This window comes from Lipotes vexillifer, unplaced genomic scaffold (genome assembly GCF_000442215.2).
Source record: "Lipotes vexillifer unplaced genomic scaffold, Lipotes_vexillifer_v1.1 scaffold448, whole genome shotgun sequence".
Classification (NCBI taxonomy): Eukaryota; Metazoa; Chordata; class Mammalia; order Artiodactyla; family Lipotidae; genus Lipotes; species Lipotes vexillifer.
Window position 1 is genome coordinate 2,323,903 of NW_006787097.1, and position 25,169 is coordinate 2,349,071.

Here is a 25,169-nt window from a genome sequence, read left to right on the forward strand (position 1 = left end):
AGGAATGCCCTTCTAGTCTTTTGTCACCTAAGTTTTTCATGATAAGCATCAAATCTTCTGGAGGTCCTTGCTGAAACCCCAAGTTCATTCTTTCAGCAAAGGTCATGTCTTTGTATTGAATGCTATACTTTATTCTGTCTTTGAAGGTCTTTGAAGGATTTTAAGCAAATGATTGGCAGGGTGATATTTGTATTTTCAAAACATTGAATATATTTGTTTTTTTAAAAAAAAAACGTGAGACTTCCTTGGTGGTCCAGTGGTAAAGAATCTGCCTTCCAATGCTGGGGACACAGGTTTGATCCCTGGTCAGGGAACTAAGATCCCACATGCCGTGGGGCAACTGAGCCCACGCGCCACAACTACTGAGCTTATGCGCCTCAACTAGAGAGCCTGTGTGCCGCAAACTACAGAGCCCACACGCTGTGGATCCCACGCACCACAGCTACAGAGCCCATGCACCCTGGAGCCTGCATGCCACAACTAGAGAAGAGAAAACCCACCCGCCACAACTAGAGAGAAGCCCGCGTGCTGCAACGAAGAGACCGCGAGCTGCAACTAATACCTGATGCAGCCAGAAATAAATTAAATAAATAAATCCTTAAAAATAAAAAACGTTGTTAGACAATAATGTGATGACTTCAGGACAACATAGTACATTTGCACTAAGCACAGACTAAGTACTTGAGCTCACCCTAGGATGAATGGACACTGAGAGGCTTAAAGTGTCCATGGGGCACAACCCACAAGGTAGGGTTTTGAAAACCATCGTCCAGAGCTGTCATTACTGTGGAGACAATGTGACATGCCAGTGACTGCTCAGATCTGGGAGATGTTGTGCTCCAGGGCCTGAGAGGAGGTTGTGTGGAGCTCTGTCAGAAGTAGCAGATTTCTTTATTTTTTTTCTCCTTTGCGGTACACGGGCCTCCCAACTGCTGTGGCCTCTCCCATCGCGGAGCACAGGCTCCGGACGCGCAGGCTCAGCGGCCATGGCTCACGGGCCCAGCTGCTCCGCGGCATGTGGAATCTTCCCAGACCGGGGCACGAACCCGCGTCCCCTGCATCGGCAGGCGGACTCCCAACCACTGCGCCACCAGGGAAGCCAATAGCAGATATTATTATGTGCAGCTTTCAGAAACCACCTTCCAATCAGGCTCACCCTCTCTGTCACTTAGAGGTTAAGCTCCATGTTTCTTAACAGTCGGTCTGAGAAAGCAAAGAAAAAGAAGAATGAAGACAAACTGAATTCCAGCTACTAAGCTCTGAGATGCAGTGTGTAAATATGCCACATTCGCTCTCTTTTACTTGAATCTGCCTTCCTGGGAAAAAAAATATGTCATTAAAAAATTCATAGTTTCTTTTTGATTAATCTCTAGAAGGCAGCCCAAAGATATTAAATCTCAGCACTCTCACATTTTTCTCCTCCCCTCATAAACAATTCAATTCAACTTGAATTAATATTTATTGAGTGCTGACACAAGGCATGGCAGTATAGTGGATGCTGTGACAGAACAGCTACATAAAAGGAAGAAAACCAGCGTCCTACCTTAAAAAAACAAAACAAAACATTCTGTTTTATACAAGGCAATAGGAATAATGTAGTAATAGCAACCAGTGCACTATAAGATAGTATCAAAGGTTATTTAATTCAGTCACTATTTATTAACGATCCACCATATTCAAGAAAACCAATATATCCTAAACTACACTTGAGGAGGCTTATGTTGACAAGGGCTAGAAAAAGGAATATAGAATTTGTTTGAAGGAGTTGCATTGCTTGTAGAGAAACAGATTTTTGCCATACCTCATGAAGGAGCGGGGTTATTCCTTTCAGCCAGTCATGGACAAATAGATCCTCATTTGTTGGTTTATCTAGATTGTTCTTTGTTTATTTTGGTTTAATGGTCTAAGAGCTCTTTCATACCTTGCTTTATTAAGCTAAATTATGCTGCCTAAACTAGCCCAGACTGGGTCATTATGGCACACTTGGGACCAACAATTTTCCAGCTAACTCCAATTAGTAATACAAGCTCTGGAATTAGACTACCTGGATTCAAGTCCTGACTTCACTATCTACTCGGTTATTAAATCTGTTTCTCCTTAAGTTTGACCATCTATAAGATGGAGACAGTAGCTACCCTTATATGAGAGTTGTTTCAAGGATTAAATGAGATAATACCTCTAATGAGCTTATAACTTCATTTGGTGTATAGTGTTTAAGGAATGTTAGATATTTTTTCCCTATAAGACTGTGGCAACAATTGAGGTTTATGAGTTCCCAAAAGAATATACAACTATTTGGGGAGATTCTCTTTAATCAAGCACACATTTTATAAACAGCAGATAGATAGATAGATAGATAGATAGATAGATAGATAGATAGATAGATAATGGTCACAGGTTGGGTTCCCTGTGAAGAAGATTCTTAAAAGAATATTTGCATGAAGGAACTTTATTGGGGAGAACTCTCAGGGTCAACTTCCTTATTCCTGTGGTTTCCAGAAATTTGGAAGCTGATAGTTCTTAGCTGAGCCCCTTTCTGGAAAATAGTTTTGGCTAGAGAAAGCCATCTCACCCAAAGCCAAGACACCTTTACAGGGGTAGCCTGCATCCAATAATTAATTGATGTGGGAATATGAGGGCCCAGACCCTTTTCCTCAGTTTAGACCAACTCTGAAGAGTTACTCCAGATCCAGAACATTCCATGGGATATTCCAAGGCTTTTGTTGTGAATGCACTACTATCCTTTAACTTCTGTTGCTGCCCAATCCTGTTTTCTCCTATGCCCCACAGATGTTCATCCTGAGAATGTGTAATCAAGGATCAACATTAAACAAAATCAGTGAGTTTTACTGCTTCACCAAGTAAATTCTTAGATAAAACTATTTTTTGTTCTTGTTGTTCATGTAGCAGAGAAGAATATGAGAATACTAGTATAGGTTAATTTGGTGCTGTTACCTTGATTTGTGTTAAGACTCCTGAACTTTTACCCACCAGTTTTGTACCACTAGTGAAAATATCAACAAAGTGAAAACAAGGCAGATGCATGTCTTAGTTCTCTTATAAAAAATAGTTTTGACCTTAGGAACCCCTGAAAAGGTCTTGGCCATGTGAATTAGAAATAAATATACTACATTGTGTAGACCCATCATAGAAAATGGAGAAAGTAGTTTATATTCTTTTCAAAGACCAAAATCTCATTTTTTCATGGTGCCATGTGTCGTTATTAGAACCATGATTGCTATGTTGCTGATATGAAAGCAGTTAATTCACATCTCTTCAAATGTTGATGATAAGGATAGTTAAAATAATTTTAAAATAACTTGCATAAAATAGAAAAAGAGGGAGCACTCCCAAACTCATTCTGTAAGGCCAGCATTACCCTAATAACAAAGCCATCCAAGGACACTACAGGAGGTAAAACAAAAAACAAACAAACAAAATAACTATAGGCCAATATCCCTGATGAACATAGATGCAAAAATCCTCAACAAAAAATTAGAAAACTGAACTCAACCGTATATCAAAAGGATCATACACATGATCAAGTGGGATTTACACCTGAGATGCAAGGATGATCAACATCCACAATTCAATCAATGTGATACACCACATTAACAAAATGAAGGATAAAAATCATATGATCATCTCAATAAATGCAGAAAAAGCATTTGACAAAATCCTATATCATTTATTATTAAACAAAGCTAAACAGGGGCTTCCCTGGTGGTGCAGTGGTTGAGAGTCCACCTGCCGATGCAGGGGACATGGGTTTGTGCCCCGGTCCGGGAAGATCCCACATGCCACGGAGCAGCTGGGCCCGTGAGCCATGGCCGCTGAGCCTGCACATCCGGAGCCTGTGCTCTGCAACGGGAGAGGCTACAACAGTGAGAGGCCCGCATACCCCCAAAAAAAAAAAAAAAAAAAAAAGCTAAACAAAATGAGAATAAAGGGAATGAACCTCAACATAATAAAGGCCATATATGACAAACCCACAGTTAACATCATACTCAAGAGTGAAAAGCTGAAAACTTTTCCTCTAAGATCAGGAACAAGACAAGGATGCCCACTCTTGCCACTTTTATTCAACATAGTATTGGAGTCCTAGCCAGAGCAATTAAGCAAGAAAAAAAAAAAGTAAAAGGCATCCAAATTGGAAGGAAAAGAGAAAACTGTCTGTATTTGCAGATAACATGATATTATATATACCAAACCCTAAAGACTCCACCAAAGAAAAACTTTAAGAACTAATAAATGAATTCAGTAAAGTTGCAGGATACAAACTCAATATACAGAAATCAGTTTCATCTCTATACACTAACAATGACTATCAGAAAGAGAAATGAAGAAAACCCATTTACAGTTTTATCAAAAGAGAAGAAAATACTTAGAAATAAATTTACCCAAGGAGGTGAAAGATCTTACACTGAAAACTGTAAACAGACCCCAAATAGCCAATGCAATCCTCAGAAAGAAGAACAAACCTGGAAGCATCACACTCCTGATTTTTAACTATTTACAGAGCTATAGTAATCAAACAGTATGGTATTGACATAAAAACAAACACATAGATCAATGGAACAGAATAGAGAGCCCAGAAATAAACCCATGCATATATGGGTTTCTCTCATGAAATGGGAGAAAACATTTGCAAACCGTATATCCAATAAGGGGTTAATATCAGAAATGTACAAGGAATTTATACAACTCAATAACAAAAAAACAAATAATCCAATTTTTAAATGGGCAAAGGACCTAAATAGACATTTTTCCAAAGAAGACATACAAATGGCCAACAGGTAGATGAAAAGATGCTCAGCATCACTAATCATAAGGTAAATGCAAATCAAAACCACAATGAAATATCACCTCACACCTGTAAGGATGTCTGTTATCTAAGAGACAAGAGTAAAAATGCTGGCAAGGCTGTGGAGAAAAGGGAACCCTTGTACAATGTTGGTGGGAATGTAAATTGGTACTACCATTATGAAAAACAGTATGGAGATTCCTTTATAAATAGAACTATCATATAATCCAGCAATCTCACTTCTGGATATAAGGAAACTAAACTATTATCTTGAAGAGATATCTACTCCCATGTTCACTGCAGCATTATTCACAACAGCCAAGGTATGAAAACAACCTAAGTGTCTGTTGATGGGTGAATGGATTAAGGAAATTTGGAATATATATAATGAAATATTATTCAGCCTTAAAAAAATAAGAAAGCCCTGCCATTTAGCACAATGTGGATGAGCCTGGGGGACATTATGCTGAGTAATAAGTCAGAGAAAGATAAATACTGCATGGTATCATTTACATGTGGAATCGAAAACAAAGTTGAACTCATAGAAACAGAGAGTAGAAAACTGGTTGCCAGCAGGTGGGGTTGCGGCGGTGGGGGGAGTTGGGAAAATAGACAAAGGTTTGTAAAAAGGGTACGAACTATCAGTTATATGGTGAGTAAGTTCTGAGGATATAGTGTATAACACGGTGACTATAGTTGCTAACACTGTATTGTATGATTGAAATTCGCTAAGAGAGTAGAACTTAAAAGTTCTCACACACACACACACACACACACAAAAGAGTGTAACAAAAAAAGAAACATATATATATGTGTATATATATATATACACATATATATATGTGTGTATATATATGTATATATATATATACACACCTTGCATGATAACCAAAAAGTGGAAGTAACTCTAATGTCTGTCACTGATGAATAGATAAACAAAATTAATAAAATATTTTTCTTAATTAAAAATACTAAAATATTGATACATGCTACAACATGAATGAACCTTGAAACATTATACTAAGTGAAAGAAGACAGTCAAAAAAGAACACATATTGTATAATTCCATTTATATGAAATACCTAAAATAGGCAAGAGATAGGGATAGAAAGTTGATTAGTAGTTGATAGAAAGTTGATTAGTAGTTGCATATGAATGTTGGAGGGAGTTGGGGGAGATGGGGAGTAACTGCTAGTTAATGTAGGACTTTGGGGGGGAACGATGAAAAAGTTCTAAAATTATGGTGATGGTTACACAACTCTGTGAATACACTAAAAATGATTACATTGTATACTTTAAAAGCATAAATTATATGCTATGTGAATTATATCTCAATAAAGCCATTAAGAAAAAACTTGGAGCAAAATTTTAGCAAATCAGAGCCAACATTGTAAAAAGGAATTATACCTCACAACCAAGTGGGATTTACCTCAGTATGCAAGACTGGTTTAACTTTCCAAAATCAGTTGTTACCCATCACATCAAATGGCTAAAAAAGAAAAATCACATGATCAGAACAATAGGTGAAGAAAAAACATTTGACACAATCCAATGCCAATTCATGATAAAAACTCTCAGTAAAGTAGGAATAGAGAAGAATGTCCTAAACTTGATAAAGACTATGTGACAAAAAACCTGCAGCTAACGTCATACTAATGGTGAAAAACTTAAAGCTGTCCCACTAAGATCAGGAACAAGCAAGGATGTACACTTTCATTACTTCTTTTCAGTATCGTACTGGAAGTACTACCTAATGCAGTAAGACAAGAAGTTGGGATGTGGGGGGCAGTTGGAATATAGTCTTTATTTGCAGATGACATGTCATCTATGTAGAAAATCTGAAAGAATTGACCAAAAAGCCTAGACTAATAAGCAATTATAAGAAGGTTGTAGGATACAAGGTTAATATACAAAAGTCATTTGCTTTCTTACATACCAGTAACGAGCAAGTGGAATTTGAGATTAAAAACAATACCATTTACATTAGCACCCCACAAATGAAATACTTAGGTGTAAATCTAACAAAGTATGTCTAAGATCTAAATGAGGAAAACTACAAAACTGTTATGAAATCAAAGAAGAACTAAATAAATGGAGAAATATTCCATGTTCGTGGATGGGAAGACTCAATATTATTAAGATGTAGTTCTTCCCAAGTTGATCTACAATTTCAATAAAATCCCAATCAAAATCCCAGTAAATTGGGGCTTCCCAGGTGGCGCAGTGGTTGAGAGTCCGCCTGCCGATGCAGGGGACACGGGTTCGTGCCCCGGTCCGGGAAGATCCCACATGCCGCAGAGCGCCTGGGTCCGTGGGCCATGGCCGCTGAGCCTGCGCGTCCGGAGCCTGTGCTCCGCAACGGGAGAGGCCCCAACAGTGAGAGGCCCGCGTACCGCAAAAAAAAAAAAAAAAACCAGTAAGTTATTTTATGATATTAACCAACTGATTCTAAGGTTTAGAGACCGAAGACCCAAAATGGCTAACAGTACTGAAGAAGATCAAAGTTGGGGACTGACACAACTTCAAGACTTATTATAAAGCTATAGTAATCAAGACAGTGTGGTACAGGTGAAAGAATAGACAGATGGATCAATAGAACAGAATAGAGAGGCTATGATGAACATAGTCAACTGGTCTTTGACATAGGAACAAAAGTAATACCATGGAGAAAAAATAGTCTTTTCAACAAATGGCACAGGAACAGCTGGACATCCACATGCAAAAAAAAAATGAATCTAGACACAGAACCTTACACCCTTCACAAAAATTAACTCAAAATAAATCACAAATCTAAATGCGAATCACAAAATCATTAAACTCCTGGAAGATAACATAGGAGAAAACCTAGACAACGTTGGATATGGCAATGACTTTTTAGATACAACACCAAAGACACAATGCAAGAAAGGAATAATTGATAAGCTGGACTTCATTAAAACTTCAAACTTCTATTCTGTAAAAGACAATGTCAAGAGAATGAGGAGCCACAGACTGGGGAAACTATTTTCAAAAGATACATCTGATAAAAGACTGTTATCCAAAATATACAAAAACTATTAAATCAACAACCCAATTAAAAAATGAGTCAAACTACTAGGTATAAAATAAATAAGTTACAAGGGTATAATGTACAGCACAGGAATCATAGTCAATATTTATAACAACTTTGTATGTGTAATCTATAAAAATATTGAATTACTACACTGTATACCTGAAACTAATATAATATTTTAAATCAACCATACTTCAGTTTTTTTAAAAGCAAACTGAAAGGAAATAAAAGACAATAGAAAGAAAAAGAAAAGGCCAAACACCTTAACAGAAACCTCACAATAGAAGATATACAGTTAGCAAATAAGGACATGAAGACTCTCCATGTCATATGTCATCAGGGAAATGAAAATTAAAATGAGATACCACTTTGCTCTTATCGGAATGGCCAAAATCAGTAACACTGACAACACCAAATGTTGGTGAAGATGTGGAAAAACAGGAACTCTCCATTGCTGGTGGGAATGCAAAATGGTACAGCCGCGTTGGAAGACAGTTAGGCAGTTTCTTACAAAAACTAAGCATACTCTTTCCATACATCCAGCTATTGCCCTCCTTGGTATTTAGCCAAAGGAATCAAAAACTTATGTCCACATAAAAGCCTGCAGCTATATAAACTGCTCTAAACAGTCTATAAACAGAGATGTTTACAGCAGCTTTATTTATAATTGCCAAAACTTAGAAGCAACCAAGATGTCCTCCAGTAAGTATATGGGTAAATAAACTGTACATTAAGACAATGGAATATTATTCACCACTAAAAATAATGAGCTCTCAAGCCATGGAAAGACATGGAGGAATCTTAAATGCATATAACTAAGTGAAAGAAGCCAATCTGAAAAGGCTGCATACTGCTTCCAACCATATCACATTCTGGAAAAGACAAAACTATGAGACCATGAAAAAATAAGTGGTTGCCAGGGAAGGGGGGTGGCAGGTGTGATAAACAGGTGGAACACAGAGGCTTTTTAGAGCAGTGAAAGTACTATGTTATTGATATACAATACTATACATAAACAGTATGTGATAATGTAATGGTGAGTACATGTTATAATACATTTGTCCAAACCCAAAAATGTACAACACCAAGAATGAATCCTAATGTTCAAGCCATGGACTTCAGGCAATTATGATTTGTTATTGCAGATTCACCAATTGCAACAAATGTACCATTCCAGTGAAGGATGTTGATAATTGGGTGGGGAGGCTATGCATGTGGGGGGGGCAGAAGGTATATGGGAAATCTCTGTACCTTCCTCTTAATTTTGCTTTGAACCTAAAAGTGTTCCAAAAAATAGTCTTTTTTTTTTTTTAAAGAAATAACTTGGTGCTTTGTGCCACCCTCAGAACAAGACAGTAAGTTAAATTTCAACCTGGTGTTAAGTAACTATTTCTCTTTATAATGTAAGAGTTTCTGTTGCCAACTGATTTTTCAGGAAAGTGAGTGGAGAATTTTCTGATTAATATTAAAATGACAAAAACTACATATGATTATGTTTTTATTAAATAATGACTATTATTAAAATAAATGATGGGCTGTGCTATGTGTTTTGTATGTGATTCTCACTACAATCCTGAGTTAGATTATACGATTCTCATTGTACAGATAAGGAAACTGAGGCACTCTAGCGTTCAGATCATCCATTAACATTTCCTACTATACAGAAATTCTGCCTTGACAAGAACTGTTGATACCAGACAGCTTCACTTACTAATACGTAAAAGAACCATCTCTTTAAAATTAGCGTAATCCTTTCTAGTCCAAAAGAATTTATGCTTTCAAAGGCTTTGAGATTCCTAATAGAGGAGATGTAGGTAGGGTACATGACAGAAGAGGCAGATTTCATCTAATTGTGCGCTGTCTAGGAAGATGGATGGGAAACATAAAGGGCTAATAACACCAAAGATTTTCTTTACTAGGTTATCTTTTATACATTAATTATACAGAAGAGCCTGCGTACATGGATACTCTTGCTGTAGAATGTTTCTTTTAAGAGAGTGTTCTTTTCCTTACTGTGTACTTGAGTTGGGAGATATTATCAGAGAGCTATCGGGGACGTATGTTGATAAAGTAAGATGAAGTTTATTCCGTTTGTAGTATAAGTTTATTTATTTAACTGACTGATGAATCATTGTACAGGAGACCATGTCACTGTGATAGGGTCAAATCGTCACTGTGTTTAAGCTACTCTATAGTTTTAAATCATATATCCATGAAATCTGCTTTAACTTTGCAAATTTTGAGATACTTTTATGTATGCCTCTATCACACTGTATAAGGTAATATAGTCCTCTAGTCTCTTAATAGATATTAATTTTTAATATCATTCATAAATAAATGTTACCTGATGTGTGACACCGACTTGAGAATCTCATGTTTCTCAATAACCCCATTAATGACAACAATCTCCAAATAACTAAGTAGAACAATATGCATTATTTTTCAAACTTAAATTATTTTTATATTCATTTTCTCTACATTTGCACTGTTGTACTGTTTGTATCTGGTCTTATTGGTGCACACATCTTGTATGAATGACAACTGGATTTTTTTTACTTTTTAAAAAAATATATTATTTTTATTTAGAAAACAAATTTGTGGTTACCAATGGGGAGAGTGTAGGGGCGAGGGACAAATTAAGGGTATGGGATTAATATATACAGATTACTATTTATAAAATAGATAAGCAACAAGGATATACTGTATACCCATCATCTTGTAATAACCTAAACTGGAGTATAATTTGCAAAAAATACTAAATCACCATGCTGTACACCTGAAAATCTAAATCAATTATACTACAGTTAAAAATATTTTTTTAAATCAAGGTGAGAGGCATAAATAGTCAAGGGATTAATTACTACATATCAGTGCTGTGCTTGGCTTGTTATTCATATTTCTTTTAATTTTCCCACTGGGAACTATAAAATAATAGTCCTGTTTTCAGTCAGTTGCCAACACCTTTCTTTATATTTGCTCTATATTGTTTTCCCTGGGTATCCACGGGGGATTGGTTCCAAGACCTGTCTCAGATAGAAAAACACGCAGATGCTCAAGTTCCATAGCCAGCCCCATGTATCCGTGGATTCTGCATCCTCGGATACAACCAACCCAGGACTGTAAACATAGTACTGTACACTATCTGCCAGCTGGTGGAACCCACAGATGAGGAAGGCCAACTGTGTATTTATTGAAAAAAACTCCTGATATAAGTGGACCTTCACAGTTCAAACCCATGTTGTTTCAGAGTCAACTGTATAACGAAAGATTGGGAAAATCTAGTTATTTTCTGTTTGCATGTGGGGTTTTTTTTCCATTCTCCTGCAACTTTCCTAAACTCGTTTATGCAATCAGCTTTTCTTTTTCGTTGATCATTTTTCACCATATTTCCAGCAATCACACAGCTTTCATCACATCCTAAGTTTTACTGCCTTGGGAGCTCACTACTACGGAAAGTGAATTCTTTTTTCTTGGAAGTCTTTGCTACTATCTTACTCGATTTTAGTTCCCTTTTGTTGCTTAAAGTTTTTGAAATCATTTTTTCTGGAAGTTAATTTGGTTGATTCTCTTCTCTCCTTTCTTTTCCCTCCTTCATCACTTCAAGCTAGATTTTTCTTTCCTTTAAATCTCCAACAAATTTTTATCTTGTGTTATGAACACAGTCAATGATCAGCAAACTTGATACTTACATTCATTGGATCCAGTAAAATAAATTCAAGAATTTCATTTAATACACCACACACACCTACACAAACAGGCACACATGCATGCATGTGTGCACACGCACTACAATAAAAAAAATCAATGTAAATAACTGTGATTCTCTTTCAGAAACATGATGGCCACTTCACAGTCATCCAGTTGGTTGGTATGCTCCGAGGCATTGCATCAGGAATGAAGTACCTTTCTGATATGGGTTATGTTCACCGAGATCTAGCAGCTAGGAATATATTGGTCAACAGCAACTTAGTATGCAAAGTTTCTGATTTTGGTCTCTCCCGAGTGCTGGAAGATGATCCAGAAGCTGCTTACACAACAACTGTAAGTTTATACATCCTTTTCCAATATAGTTTGTTTACTTTTATTATTTTTAATGTTATTAGAGTAATTCTGGTTTTGTTTTCTAATATTCTGCTCTCATTTGTCGTTTTCCCAATATAACATCATTATCTAATTGAGAAGTATTTGTTTTATCTGAGTGCCTGGTTTAAAAAAGAACTGACACTTAACTGTTTCCTTTCTTCCACTCTGTGGGGACTTTAACATCATGCTTGAGATCCATGTCATTACTGCCCCTACAAAAAAATCTGCCTTTGCCTGAGTATTTTTGATGCTTCAATAGTTATCTCCTTTAAATGGAGTTCTGTACAGGCCAATGGTGCAATCAGTTAAGTCAGTGATGGTGAAGAACCAGTGGTTAGGAAATGAAAATTTTTTTCTCATAGCAAATGTTATGGAACGTCTGATCGTACTTAAAAATGAGCAATGTAGGTTTCTCTGGAGATATATAAATACACTCTCAACCTTCTTTTGAATGGGACTTGGGGGAAATGTGAGCAGGAGTAGACGGCTAAAACTTGAGACCCAAACTATCATCTGTCAATAATATGATCTCAACTTAACTCACGAACCAATTCATTCCACTGATCTCTTTGGTTATTGTTTCAAGGAGTTAAGTCTCAAGCTGTCAAAAAACTAATAATTTGTAAAATTATACTAGTCTGTTATTTTTAAAACAGAACCCTCACCATTGACTCATTTCAGCTTCAATGAAAAATGAGTCAGTAAAACTATTCAAGACATTTTTATTCTCTTCTCTTATTCTGACATTACACATTATTTTAAAAGAGGCAAATCTTTTATTTAGTTATCTTTTATTTCATCTTCTATGAGATTTTTTTTGAAACCTCACTATTTAACTGATCTAGAATGGATACAAGTTTAGTATTATGAATAAAACATGTTATACCCTTACTATGTTTGCTTTGTAAAAATCCTCTGCATTAATGTATTGATGATATTTTCACTAATTTCTCCAACAATGAAATAGTTCTAAGGAGAATAAATTAATCTAAGTCTGATACATAAGGTAGAAGTATCTACTGATCTTCTAATTTGATCAAAAAACTTCGTAAAAATAAAATTCTATCAAGTCTAAAAATAAATTGTTCATTTTAGAAAAAGCAGTATTTTCAAATCCATTTTCTAACTGGAAAATATCATAATTATTTTCTTTTTCTTTTCAAGGCTTTTATTTTCTTCTCTTTTATTTTTATAAATGTGTAACTTAAAGCGACTTTTCAAGTTATGGAACAATGCGTGTAAGATTTTTCTACTATGCGTATTATTTACAACCTTAGAGAACAGTATTTAGAATTATTATAAAATAAAATGTTCATTAAAATTGCAACAAGTATGATCTACTAAAAGGATAAAATAAGATAGGAAATAATGAACAATATATTTAGGAGTAGTTACTAGATTCATTGGCTGTATGTCTATATAGATACACTTCAAATTTCATATTAAATAATATTTTAACTGCTTTTTTAAAATGAGAAATTCATAACTAAATTTAAGATACTAATAAAATTGACAGGGTAACAAATCCTGAAGCACGTATAGATTTTGCTGTCAGATTTGACATCCAGATTCCAGGCATATTCTTCTCTCTTATATGATTGTAAGGACTAAGAGGCCCAGAACAGTGCTGTCTTAGTTTAAATTTGACTACAGAATTAAACATCAAATTAGGTCACCATATACTAACACTCTGAAAAGTGCTTCTTGAAGGTTATAGATTATGTCTTTTTTTTTGAATTTTAGAATTCTATTTATTTTTTTATACAGCAGGTTCTTATTAGTTATCCATTTTATACATATTAGTGTATATATGTCAATCCCAATTTCCCAATTCATCAAGATTACGTCTTGATTAAGAAATAAGTCTCTGAATTTGAGGTACCAAGTAAATGGTAAATAATGTAACCAAGTACTTTTTTAAAAAAATATTTTCAGACATACCTAACTTCTCAGAGGATCATGGGGTACAAAATATCATATACTGATTAATTGACTTTATAATGAACATGGACATTCAAATCTCAAAATAGCAGACCTTTTGCCTTCGAAGAGCTTCCCTTTTGACAGGATAGACAGTCTCATGCTTCCTTGCTATTCAGTGCATTAAATCATGTTGCAAAAGTCTGTAAAAGAAATGTGGAAGTACCCAAAAGCAGAGGTCTGGAGAAAGCATCACAAAGAAGATAAGTTGAACAAATATTAAAATATTTCATTAGGCAGACAGTTAGGGGGAAGATCCAGATAGAGGAAACAGAAAGAGAAAAAGACACAGAAATTTGGGGAAGTGAATGGGAATGTTTACACAAAATGTGGACAGTTTGGAATGGGGGCGAGAAGCAGTGGAGGGGCCAGGTTTCTTAGGAATAATTGTGATGGTAGTTGGGTGGCGCATCACGAAATTTGAAGGTTTTTCTATAGTAATTAAGAGACAGACATTGACTGATTTAAATAGAGGAATAAGAAAATACATACATGTTTTAGAAAATATTATTGAAACAGTGTGAAGGAAAGCTTGAGGGACAGGAGGACTGGTAACAGGAAGACCAGTTAGGGCATTATTGCTATAGACCAAAAAGGTCATATGGCTTTAATTAGGGCAATAGTGGTTGGAATAAAGAGGGAGGAAAATTGAAAATTGTTATGAATGTATAATTTACAAGACTCAATAACAAACTAGATATGAATTATAAGGAAGAAGAAGGACTGAAAGATGACACTAGTATTTCTAGATTGAACAGCTGGTTGAATGGTGATGTTTTATTGATCAAGACAGAGAATCCCTATTAAAGATAACTTGGCTAAATTACAAAGCAGAATTATAACAAAAGGTCACAGGTACTCTGTCTCAAAGTCATCAAGATAATGCCAGATTGAGTGGTGTCATTCTGTTCAAATTTTGTGTAAAAATTTTAGGACTTTATGTAACTGTACTTTTTGTATTTCCTGTTAAAAGGAATGAGACAGAAAACTACTGCCTAGTGAAGATATACCTCAGTTCAAGCAAACCCTGTAAAATAAAATAAAGAAGAATGGTCATTTATATAAAATTGATTCTTTGCTTTATAAAAATGTTAAAATGAAAATAAATAGCAAGCTCTCTTGATACATTTTTTTAAAAGTAGGATTTCATTTTTAAAAGTTTTATCTATATACAACTTTCCTGGAACATATCTTTTTTCTTTTTTCTTTTTTCTTTTTTTTTTTTGCGGTACACGGGCCTCTCACTGCTGTGGCCTCTCACGTTGCGGAGAACAGGCTCCGGACGTGCAGGCTCAGCGGCCATGGCTCACGGGCCCAGCCGCTCCGCGGCATGCGGGATCCTCCCGGACCGGGGCACGAACCCGTGTCCCCTGCATCGGCAGGCGGACTCTCAACCACTGCGCCACCAGGGAAGCCCTAGAACATATCTTTTACCTTAAAAGATTTTGACTCTTTCTCTTGCTGTATAATTGCTATTTCCTTATTTTTTTAATAAATGTTTTTATCTGTATCACAAAGGATTTGGAGGAAGGGAGGCTTGTGAAGGGTTTTAAAAACAGGAAGACATCATAGATAAAGGTGGTTTTTTTTGTATACTTCAAGAAAGTAGTCATTGAAACTACCCTTTCCGAATCAATACAGGGGCAAAATCAATAAACATTTTCCATTATGATGACTTTGCCAATATAGAAAGCACATATCACAGCAAAGAGCAGTAAGAACTGGTTAAAAGACAGGCTGGAAAGATGGGGTGACTATTGTGACCCCAGTACTGGCTATCGTGCTGAACTGGTCAGCCTGTGGTAGGTGGAGCCTACCACAGCAGAATGGCCATTGGAGCCAGACTGACCAGACCAGGAAGAGATGAGACAAGAGAAATTACTCTGCCAACAATTACTGAGACTTTAGCCCCCTAGTTAGAAGACCTATCCATGTAATGTATGAGAATGTATTGTCTACCCTATAAAATACACTAAAGTAAACAAAAGGATGGGATTTACAACTGATAATAAGCAGAAATTCTAGTATTTCTTCCTACACCTTAAGAGTGTTTTGCATGTCCTGCATCAAGTCTAAGAGTATTCATTCAACATGTATTCAATACAGTTTATTATGGAGCTACCATATTTAAGGCCCTATCCCTTGGAGGGCCAGTTACCAAAAATAAAGGGATTCTTGAGAAGAGATAAAAGGCTGCACAGAGAGAGGACCAAGACTAACTGAACGAGTAACGCATAATAAAACCAACAGATGTTCAGACACCAAGAGTGGGCAATGCAGCTTGAAAGGCAACTACAGGAGTAGCAGATTTTCCTGGTAAGCTCTGTACTAAAATACATCAAGCCTTTGCAAAGGGACATCAAGAACTGGTAAAGGCATGAAAGCCAAGAAATGTGGGCTAAAGATAGAAGGGGAAAAAATGCACAAAAATAGGATCTAGACAAGGACTGAGAGGCCTTGTTTTTACATGCCAATTCTATAAAGAGGCTACCAGGCACTTCATGAGGAGAGGTTGGTGAATGATTATGAACCACACCTAATGATACATATACAATTAGTGATATGTAGCTAACTTAATCTGCACAAAATTTACTAAGTTTGGATTGTTCTCATTTGATTACATGGTCTCATATCTGGTTATAATTTAAGTGCTAAGAAATCTCTTCCTTTACTGAATCTAACACACATTCACATGGACAATTGTTTTATATCCAGTTCTGGAGGAGGGACTCTCTCTCATTTGAATATTGCTAAGCAACAAGTCTTAAACTTACATTGAAAATATTAAGCCTCTTTGCTCTCAAGTATGGAAATGAGGTCCTATTTACCTAAAAAGAACATTAAAAGATACATTATGGCTCACACTTGTCTGTTTTAAGAGATAAGTTTTATTTAAGATATGGTACAATGGCAGTTACTGCTCAGAGTTTTTTTTTAACTATAATGAGTAGCTCCATTTCTTATAGTTTAAAGATAGAAACAAAATGGAAGAATCATTTTATCACCATATCTGTAAAAATTTTTAAATTCCTTGATACTAATTTTCAATTGTGTTCACTTGTGTTATGAAGACAAAGTTTGCTTTTTATTTTGATAGTGATATTTCCATACAAGTACTTTCCTAGTTGAAGTACAGTCTCATTATTGACAACACATAATCCGTATAATCACAGTTCTGTTAACATCTTAATTCTATTTACTTTGCATTCATAAGACCTCTCCAAGCTCCAACTCTTAACCTCCCCTCTTCTACATAAGATGTGAGAAGAGTCAATCTAAGAAGACATGCACCTTCCTCCTTTACCCTTAATTCAAGCGTTTCTAAGTTGGCGTGACTTTTTTTATTTTTGGCTGCATCAGGTCTTAGTTGTGGCACGCGTTGAGGCATGCAGGATCTCTCATTGCAGCATGCGGGCTTCTCTCTAGTTGTAGCATGTGGGTTTTCTCTTCTCTAGTTGTGGCACGAGAGCTCCAGAGCCCGTGGGCTCTGTAGTTTGTGGCATGTGGGCTCTAGTTGAGGCACATGAGCTCAGTAGTTGTGGTGTGTGGGCTTAGTTGCCCCACGGCATGTGGGATCTTAGTTCCCTGACCAGGTGTTGAATCCGCGTCCCCTGCATTCTAAGGCACATTCTTTACCACTGGACCACCGGGTAAGTCCCTGGCTTGACTTTTTGATGTGAATTTTTAAATCTTGAGACATGTCCAGCTTTAAGAGTAAATATTTTTCATGAAAATGAGATAAAAAGTATTTTAGATCATTCACTATTCTGCCTCTAAGTACTTTAATTTAACATGAATAGTTGAGATTTGCCTGGAGAACATGCTTAACCTGCTAGTAAAACCTACTCAGAATTTTCACTCACCTCTGTCTCTTAACTAAGAGTTACTGTAAAAAGTTATATAGTAAAATATTTTTAAATGCTTTCATTTAAAATCATATGGTATCCAATGCACTAAATAAAATAACTTGTACTGAGAAATGTTTCTGATATTTCTGGATTTTGAAAAATAAAACTTGATCCTTTGATATCCTACCGCAAGATTCTCTGTCCATCAAGTCATTGATGATAGAGGTGACACTGTGCTGAGATACACCATGTGGTAAAGTGCATCTTACGCTAAGTCTATGGAGGTGAACCAGGGCCAACCAGAAAAATGACTTGTACTTCAATTGTTCCTTAAGATTTAACCAAGCAAAAAAATGGAAGTGATATGACAGCTTCGGGCACAAGGGCACTCTTGGGTAGAGGACCGTGAAACCTACTAGGCCCCATGAAGCTACATATCATTAACATAAATAGAAATAAGGACAGGTTTCTGCACAGAATTTGATGAAAAATTCAAGAAAAGGAAATGAGAGTTTCCTCTAGGCAAATGTAATTCAGCAGCCTGAATATAAAGAAAAAAAGTGAGAAAAATAGCTATGTTATCAGAAAGCTATAATGTGAAGATTTAAATAACTTCTTTTTCAATAAAAAGGTGGTGAAAAAATAAACCTTGGAAGAATGTAAAACAATAAAATCCTGGCTTGATAAACTGAATTCATCACTAAGAAAGGAGCTATGCCATTTGGGAAAAACAACAAAATGACTCTTCCCAAAAACAGTTCTCACCTGACAGGTATTATGATAGTAGTCAGTCAAAATCAGTCAAATATACAGACTGTTATAATTAGCTGAAGAGGAAGAAATTGATGTGCCAATATTAGGTTTCCTAAATTCAAAGGGGAAAAAAGTGCTCTTGAACCAGCAAGTGTTTGTTTGATGGACTAATTCATGAGCAGAAAATCTGACAGTTTTTATAAATCTTTGTCAATATAAACTTTTTGTAAAGGATATTCTAATGATCTAATGTATAAAAACTATATGCTCTGGAATTAGTGTGTCCACACTTTGAGCCCAAGTGCCAGAAAGCAAATCCACAACAATGCAGATGAAAGGGCAGCAAAGCTTTATACTAAACCAGAGAGAACATGTTCTGAGTGCAAAGCAAGAATGTTCACTAATTGTTCAAGAGATGAATACCATACATACCAGCTTGGATCACAGGCTGAGAGACCCAAAAGCTTCATGGTAATTTTCTGGGACAGTGCTATCAGAGGGCACAGACCTCTTTGAAATGTACTACTTAGGTGTATTGACAATGGCAGGTCTTGAGCATAAGATGGAAATGGGAATCAACAATATCAGATAATATCTAAAGAATGATTTCCTGGAAAGGTCTCATCTCTGAAGCTTAGGAAACAAGAGTTTGTGATCATTACAGAGCTCTTGGTAGTAAAACACATGAAACAGGTTTGAAGATTATCATACACAGAGTAGAAAAGGACTGTGTAAGCAGATTGCTCTATCAGAAACCTTGAAGGTAGAGAGAAGACCATCCTGTTCAGTCATACATACCATTAAGAAGCCAAGCCATGCTTTGGGAAAACCCCCATCTGTCATTTGTGCAAAGCATGTACAAAAGCAAATCCTTTGTAGATGTAAGTCTTGTGTCTTTCCAATATACATTTTAAAGAAAGGACCCTAAGGCCTTAGAACTTGGGAAGACATTACTGAAGACAAGAGACCACTAAGAAACTTTCTGTTCAGTGCTCAAGGCTTGGGGTGACTTACGAGTAGTTGTTTTTTTTTTCCTAAAGTAATGAATCCCTTTAGATTTTTATAAAACCCTAGAGAGCAGGTTATTTATCTTTTACATTTTTTAATGCTTTCAGCACCTAGATTAATATACTACTTAGTGGCTGCTTAATTAATTGCTGATAATTACACAAATAAGAAAATGGTAGAAAGAAAGTGATTAAAACTATAAGAACATTGTTTTCAGTAAAATTATATTAATTATTTTCTCTGATGTCACTGTTAATCACAAGCCACCAAATGAGTAAGCCTAAGGACAATCCTTAATGTATCATGAGGAGATGAAAAGATTACAGTAGAAAACAGCAAATGTTACAAACATTGAAGCAATTATAACAATGGGTCAGGGTATTCAAAAACAGGGGAAAATTCTATTTTGAAGTCTCTGAAAACATTCTACCAATGTTTTGGTCGATGCCTATAGCATGGATAAGACCCAAGACAAATTGTTCATAAAAATTACATAATATATAATATTTTAATACCTACAAACATCTGAATATATCCAATCCTTCTAGTGTAAGTACTAATCAATGAGGAATAATCAAAGACCAGTCACAGTTCTCAAGATATTTGGCGTACACCTTGATGTAACCAAGAACCACAGGAAATACCAAGTGCTGCTTGTTTTTGCAACATCCAGCACTGTGTAATTCAGAGGTTCTCTCCCTGCTCCCAGTGATTTTAGAATAAACCCAGACTAAATTGATTTCCTGGGGAAGATCAATCAGCAGATGTTTAGCAAGCAGAAAGTACAGTGTTCATTGGCCCATCTTCCTTGTGCAGAAAAAAGAAAAAACAAGACAATGTACACAAAGCTGCTGACCTTAGCCCTGGAGTTTCAAAGGTACCATCTGAAGAAAGAAGTCATTACTAATGCTTAATTTCTATTTTTATCTCTGATGTGGAAAAAATGCTTTTTTTTCCCTCTGACAATAAAAAAACTGGAAAGGAAAACATTATAAATACAGGATAAATCACATGAAAGCTCTATGAAGACTTATTTATTCCCAGTGTAAAGAGCTTCACATCAATGGTAAATAAATTGAAAAAGGTTACCAGTTATTTATGCTGTTTGTGGCAGACCCTGTTAGTTGGCTACCCAACCTCTCTTGTCGTCTCTTCCTTGCTAATAAAATCTTTATTTGGATGTTTATGATGAACTCAGGTCCAAGAAATAAATCATGATTTATACATAAGCCAGTTATACTTATACCATTCTCCTTTGACACTTAAATTTTACTCTTTGACAGGTCACTTAAACGTAAAGGAAAGTGAGATTGGCAACTGTGGGGAAAATTTTGGGGTTGAAGTCTATTATAAATAGGCTTGATGTAACCAAGAACCACATCTTGGTTACATCAAGATGTAACCAAGCTCTCTTTCTTGGGAGAGCTTCATAGAATTGGCCCCTTCTTTTCTTTATTGCCTTGATTATAGTTTTGGAAGGACATAGGCTTGGGGCTGTGACAGCCATCCTTCAGTCATGAGGCAACAAGCCTAAGGAGACAAACCCAGTGCTAAAATGGCCAAGTAGGAGAGCAAAAGAACCTGGTTCTCTGACGAAATTGTTAAGCACCTATGTCAACACAGAATCCACTTACTCCAGTTATTTTTTTATAATTTAGTTAAATATTTTATTTGCTTAAGCTACTGAGAATTGGGCCTTCTGTGACTCTATGACTTGTATCTGAAGACATTCTGATACAGTAATCAACACATAAGAAAACCTCCAGATTAATAGGTAATAGGTAATGTAAATAGGAAAATGAAAACATGAGTTTAAGTAAAATATCACCTCAGTCATACAAACTGACTAAATTATCTAAGCAGACTATAAATATACAGTTAGTTTGAGGATTCAATAATCATAATTTATTCATTTAACATGTATATCTTAATATTATTGGGTGCTAAATTGGAGATTAAAGTACTTAAGGTCTGGGGAGAAGACAGGCATTAAATAATCATGTGTAATTACAGTCTGAGATTTTATATAACATGTGTGTTGAGTGCCTGTTGTGTGCCAGATACTGTTCTGAGGACTGGAGATATTCCAATGAATAAGCTTTTCTTTTGGAGCTTACAGCCTTGAGTATGGTGGGAATAATGATAATAAACAAAGTTAAAAAAAAAGAGAAAGAGGAATCTCAGTCTTAGAGTGATAGATGCTGGATATATAATAAAAACATAAAAAATAAAATTGAGTAGCTACCTTGGAAGCATGGCTAGAAAATATGTCTTTAATGAGGTGTCATTTGAAATGAGACCTGAAAATTGTAAAGGTACCAGCCAAGAAAAGATCTGAAGCCAGATGCTCTGAGGTGAAGGAAAACAAATATAGATCCTAAACCTTAGGGAACAAGCTTGGCATATTTTAGAAATAGGAATAAGGCCAAGATGGTTGACACACTGAGAGATCAGGGAAAGTGGTAGGAAACTAGGACTGAGAGGCCAGATCCTATATAAACTCAAAGGTCATGGAAAGGAGTAGACTAACTATGAAATGAAGCCATTGGAAAACTTTAAGCAGTTGAGGACATAACAGAATTTGTGTTTTTTAAGAGCTCACTCTGCCTGATATGTTGGGAATGAATTGTAGAGGGCAAAAGAGAGAACAAAAGATTCATTTGCCGCATCCTAGACAAGAAATGATGGTAGCTTTGTGTAAGCTGGTAATAGAAAACATAAAGAATGGTGAAGATACTTGAGATACCTTGTGTCAATAGCTCCTCCAACATATGTGAGTATGTGTTTGTATTTATATATTTTTTAACAAGTAAGGAAATTGAGGCCCAAAGAAATTTAGTGATGTGCTCAAGTCCCATGGCTATTACATTAGGAACAATGTCAATTAACTATTGCTATAATGACATTGTTAAAGGAAAGTATCTGTTCCACAACTGAATCTTCCTCCTTCTCCACTACTTCCCAATGTAAATTCTTTCCTGTCCTATGCAAACTTCCTTCTGTTTCTCACCTCTGAGACGCATGCAGAATATAATGGATAGCAGTAGTTGAAAGTCTTTGAAGATTGAGAAATAAGGAGAATGATCTCTTAGTCTTTGGTGATATATATTACAAATACACACATATCTCAAAATGTTTCTTGTTCTTTTGTTTATTGAACTTTTTAAAGTATTCTGCAATGAATATTTTACTTCATGCTAAGAGAAAGAAAACAACATATGTTATAGAAATAGAGAAAAAACTCCTGGCAGAGTTCCAAGATATCTTTCTGATCAGTATATTTAAAATTTTTTCTCCCTGGTATTAGCTGGTGAATAAACAACATGTTTGTTTGATTGTTTTCATGTGACTTTTCTAATCAAAAAGATGGAGGTCATTTCACTGGGTAACATTTATTTTTAAATGAAAGATGAAGAGATTAAGGAAATGAACATTACCATTACTGATTTTTTTTAATGGAATTCTGGGCAATATTCCATGAAACCTCAGATTCTTCCACAGTTTCAAATTCAATACCTATCCCTCATTGTCACCCTAGGGCCCACCATTAAGCCCCACAATCATCAGCTTTTCCAAGCCTATAAACAATCATTAGGAGATCAAAAGCTAGAGAAAGTGCTGTCAAATTCTGAAGTATACTTTTAAAAGATACAAAATTGAATTTCAAACATTCAAAAATTTATCAGCATCCTTGTTAAGAAATAAATACTTTTTCCCCATTTTCTCTATTTTCTCACCTGGCTATCCCTTTGTTGGTTTATGCTAGCTACACCAATCAGGTTTTCATACAGCAAACATTTACAGCCATGGTTCACTACAGGCCACTGAAAAGGAGACCGCAAATAACTTTCCTCAAACTTTCCCTTGGACCTCTCCCTCTGCAAGGAACAGTTCTGAATGCATTCATGATCCATAAATATTAGCATATATTCAGATCATGACCTATTCTAATTAACATAAACACACAGAGTTTCACTATACCTAGTTCTGCTTCTTTAAACTTGCAATAAGAACAGTGTGTTATCATATGAAGCATGCACATTATTCAGTTGTTTAACCATGCTCTTAATCAGTGTATAATATGTGTCATAAATAGGCAGCTGCTAAATGAATTATACATAAAGATAATGTTTTCTAGATTTCTCTTTTCTGTATATATTGAATAATTTAGGTCCTAACACATTCTGATCCTTAATTCTGGTTTTTTTATAGAAACTGAATCATTACCTTGTTCTTTTTAGTGGTAAAAAATTTTGTTTTTCATATATACTATAAAAGTAAAATCTCTTTAAGGGAAGACAACTTTTTTTTTTTTAATTTTTGGCTACGTTGGGTCTCCGTTGCTGCACGTGGGCCCTCTCTAGTTGCGGCGAGCAGGGGCTACTCTTCGTTGCGGTGCACGGGCTTCTCATTGAGGTGGCTTCTCTTGTTGTGGAGCATGGGCTCTAGGTGCCCTAGCTCAGTAGTTGTGATGCACAGGCCTAGTTGCTCCATGGCATGTGGGATCCTCCCTGACCAGGGCTCAAACCCGTGTCCCTGGCATTGGCAGGCAGACTTGTAACCACTGAGCCACCAGGGAAGCCCCAACATTTTTAATTTAAGTGTTTATAACATATATTTTTTTTGAGGGCTCAGAGTATTTTTTAAATTAATTAATTAATTTATTTTTGGCTGCGTTGGGTCTTCATTACTGCGCGGGGGCTTTCTCTAGTTGCAGTGAGCAGGGGCTACTCTTCTTTGCGGTGCGCGGGCTTCTCATTGCGGTGCCTTCTCTTGTTGCAGAGCACGGTCTCTAGGCAAGCGGGCTTCAGTAGTTTTGGCATGCAGGCTCAGTAGTTGTGGCTTGTGGGCTCTAGAGCACAGGCTCAGTAGTTGTGGCGCATGGGCTTAGTTGCTCCACAGCATGTAAATTCGATAGAACCAAATTGTATTATTCATAGAAAGTACTAACTAACAAAGGCAAGGGGTAAGCTATTACATCCTCATATACACCCCACCCTCAATAGAATTTTATAATCAGGGCATTACAATAGGCCAATATGTATGTGGAATCATTACATAATGAAGAAAACACTATAGACATAATATGGTAGAAAAAACAGTGTGTTACAAACTTGGAATTTATAACCACATCTTGAATAGACTTGATAATACTGGCTACTATCTACAGAAATATTATAACAACCAACAAAATAATAAGCTAAAGTACAGATTATAGCCTCTATTAAGATGATCAGCATAAAAATCACCTAAGGCACTTAGTTAAAATGCAGATTCCCAATTCCCAGCCCCAGAGAGTCATTTTCATTCAGCAGGTCTGTGGGAGGAGTAGCAAGGTATGATCTGGAAATCTGGGTTTTTAATAAACACCCAGGTGATTGTGAAACTGGTTATCTAAAAGTCCTATCTCGCTTAACTGCCCTAATATAATCTTGACACATATCCAATTATTTCCTCCCCAGCCTTACACATCATTAAGTAAGACAAAAGTCACAAGCAGGTAAAAGATTTGTCAGTATAGTGGGAAAGGGGTTGGGAGAGGAGGGAAGGTGAGTGGCATGGACGAGGGGAAGTTAGATTTGTTATGGTCACACTAAGAGACCCTATTCTTTTTTTTTTTTTTTTTTTTTTTTTTTTTTTT

At 36.0% G+C, this 25,169-nt stretch overlaps 1 protein-coding gene across 1 annotated transcript in view; it reads left to right on the plus strand.

Moving 5' to 3' along the window:
• The window catches only part of EPHA6 (EPH receptor A6), an 894,187-nt gene that overhangs the window by 771,202 nt on the left and 97,816 nt on the right, over window positions 1-25,169 (plus strand). The window contains exon 14 of the mRNA XM_007459872.1: window positions 11,688-11,897. Within this exon, the coding sequence (XP_007459934.1) occupies window positions 11,688-11,897 (210 nt within the window). The remainder of the gene's footprint in view (window positions 1-11,687; window positions 11,898-25,169) is intronic.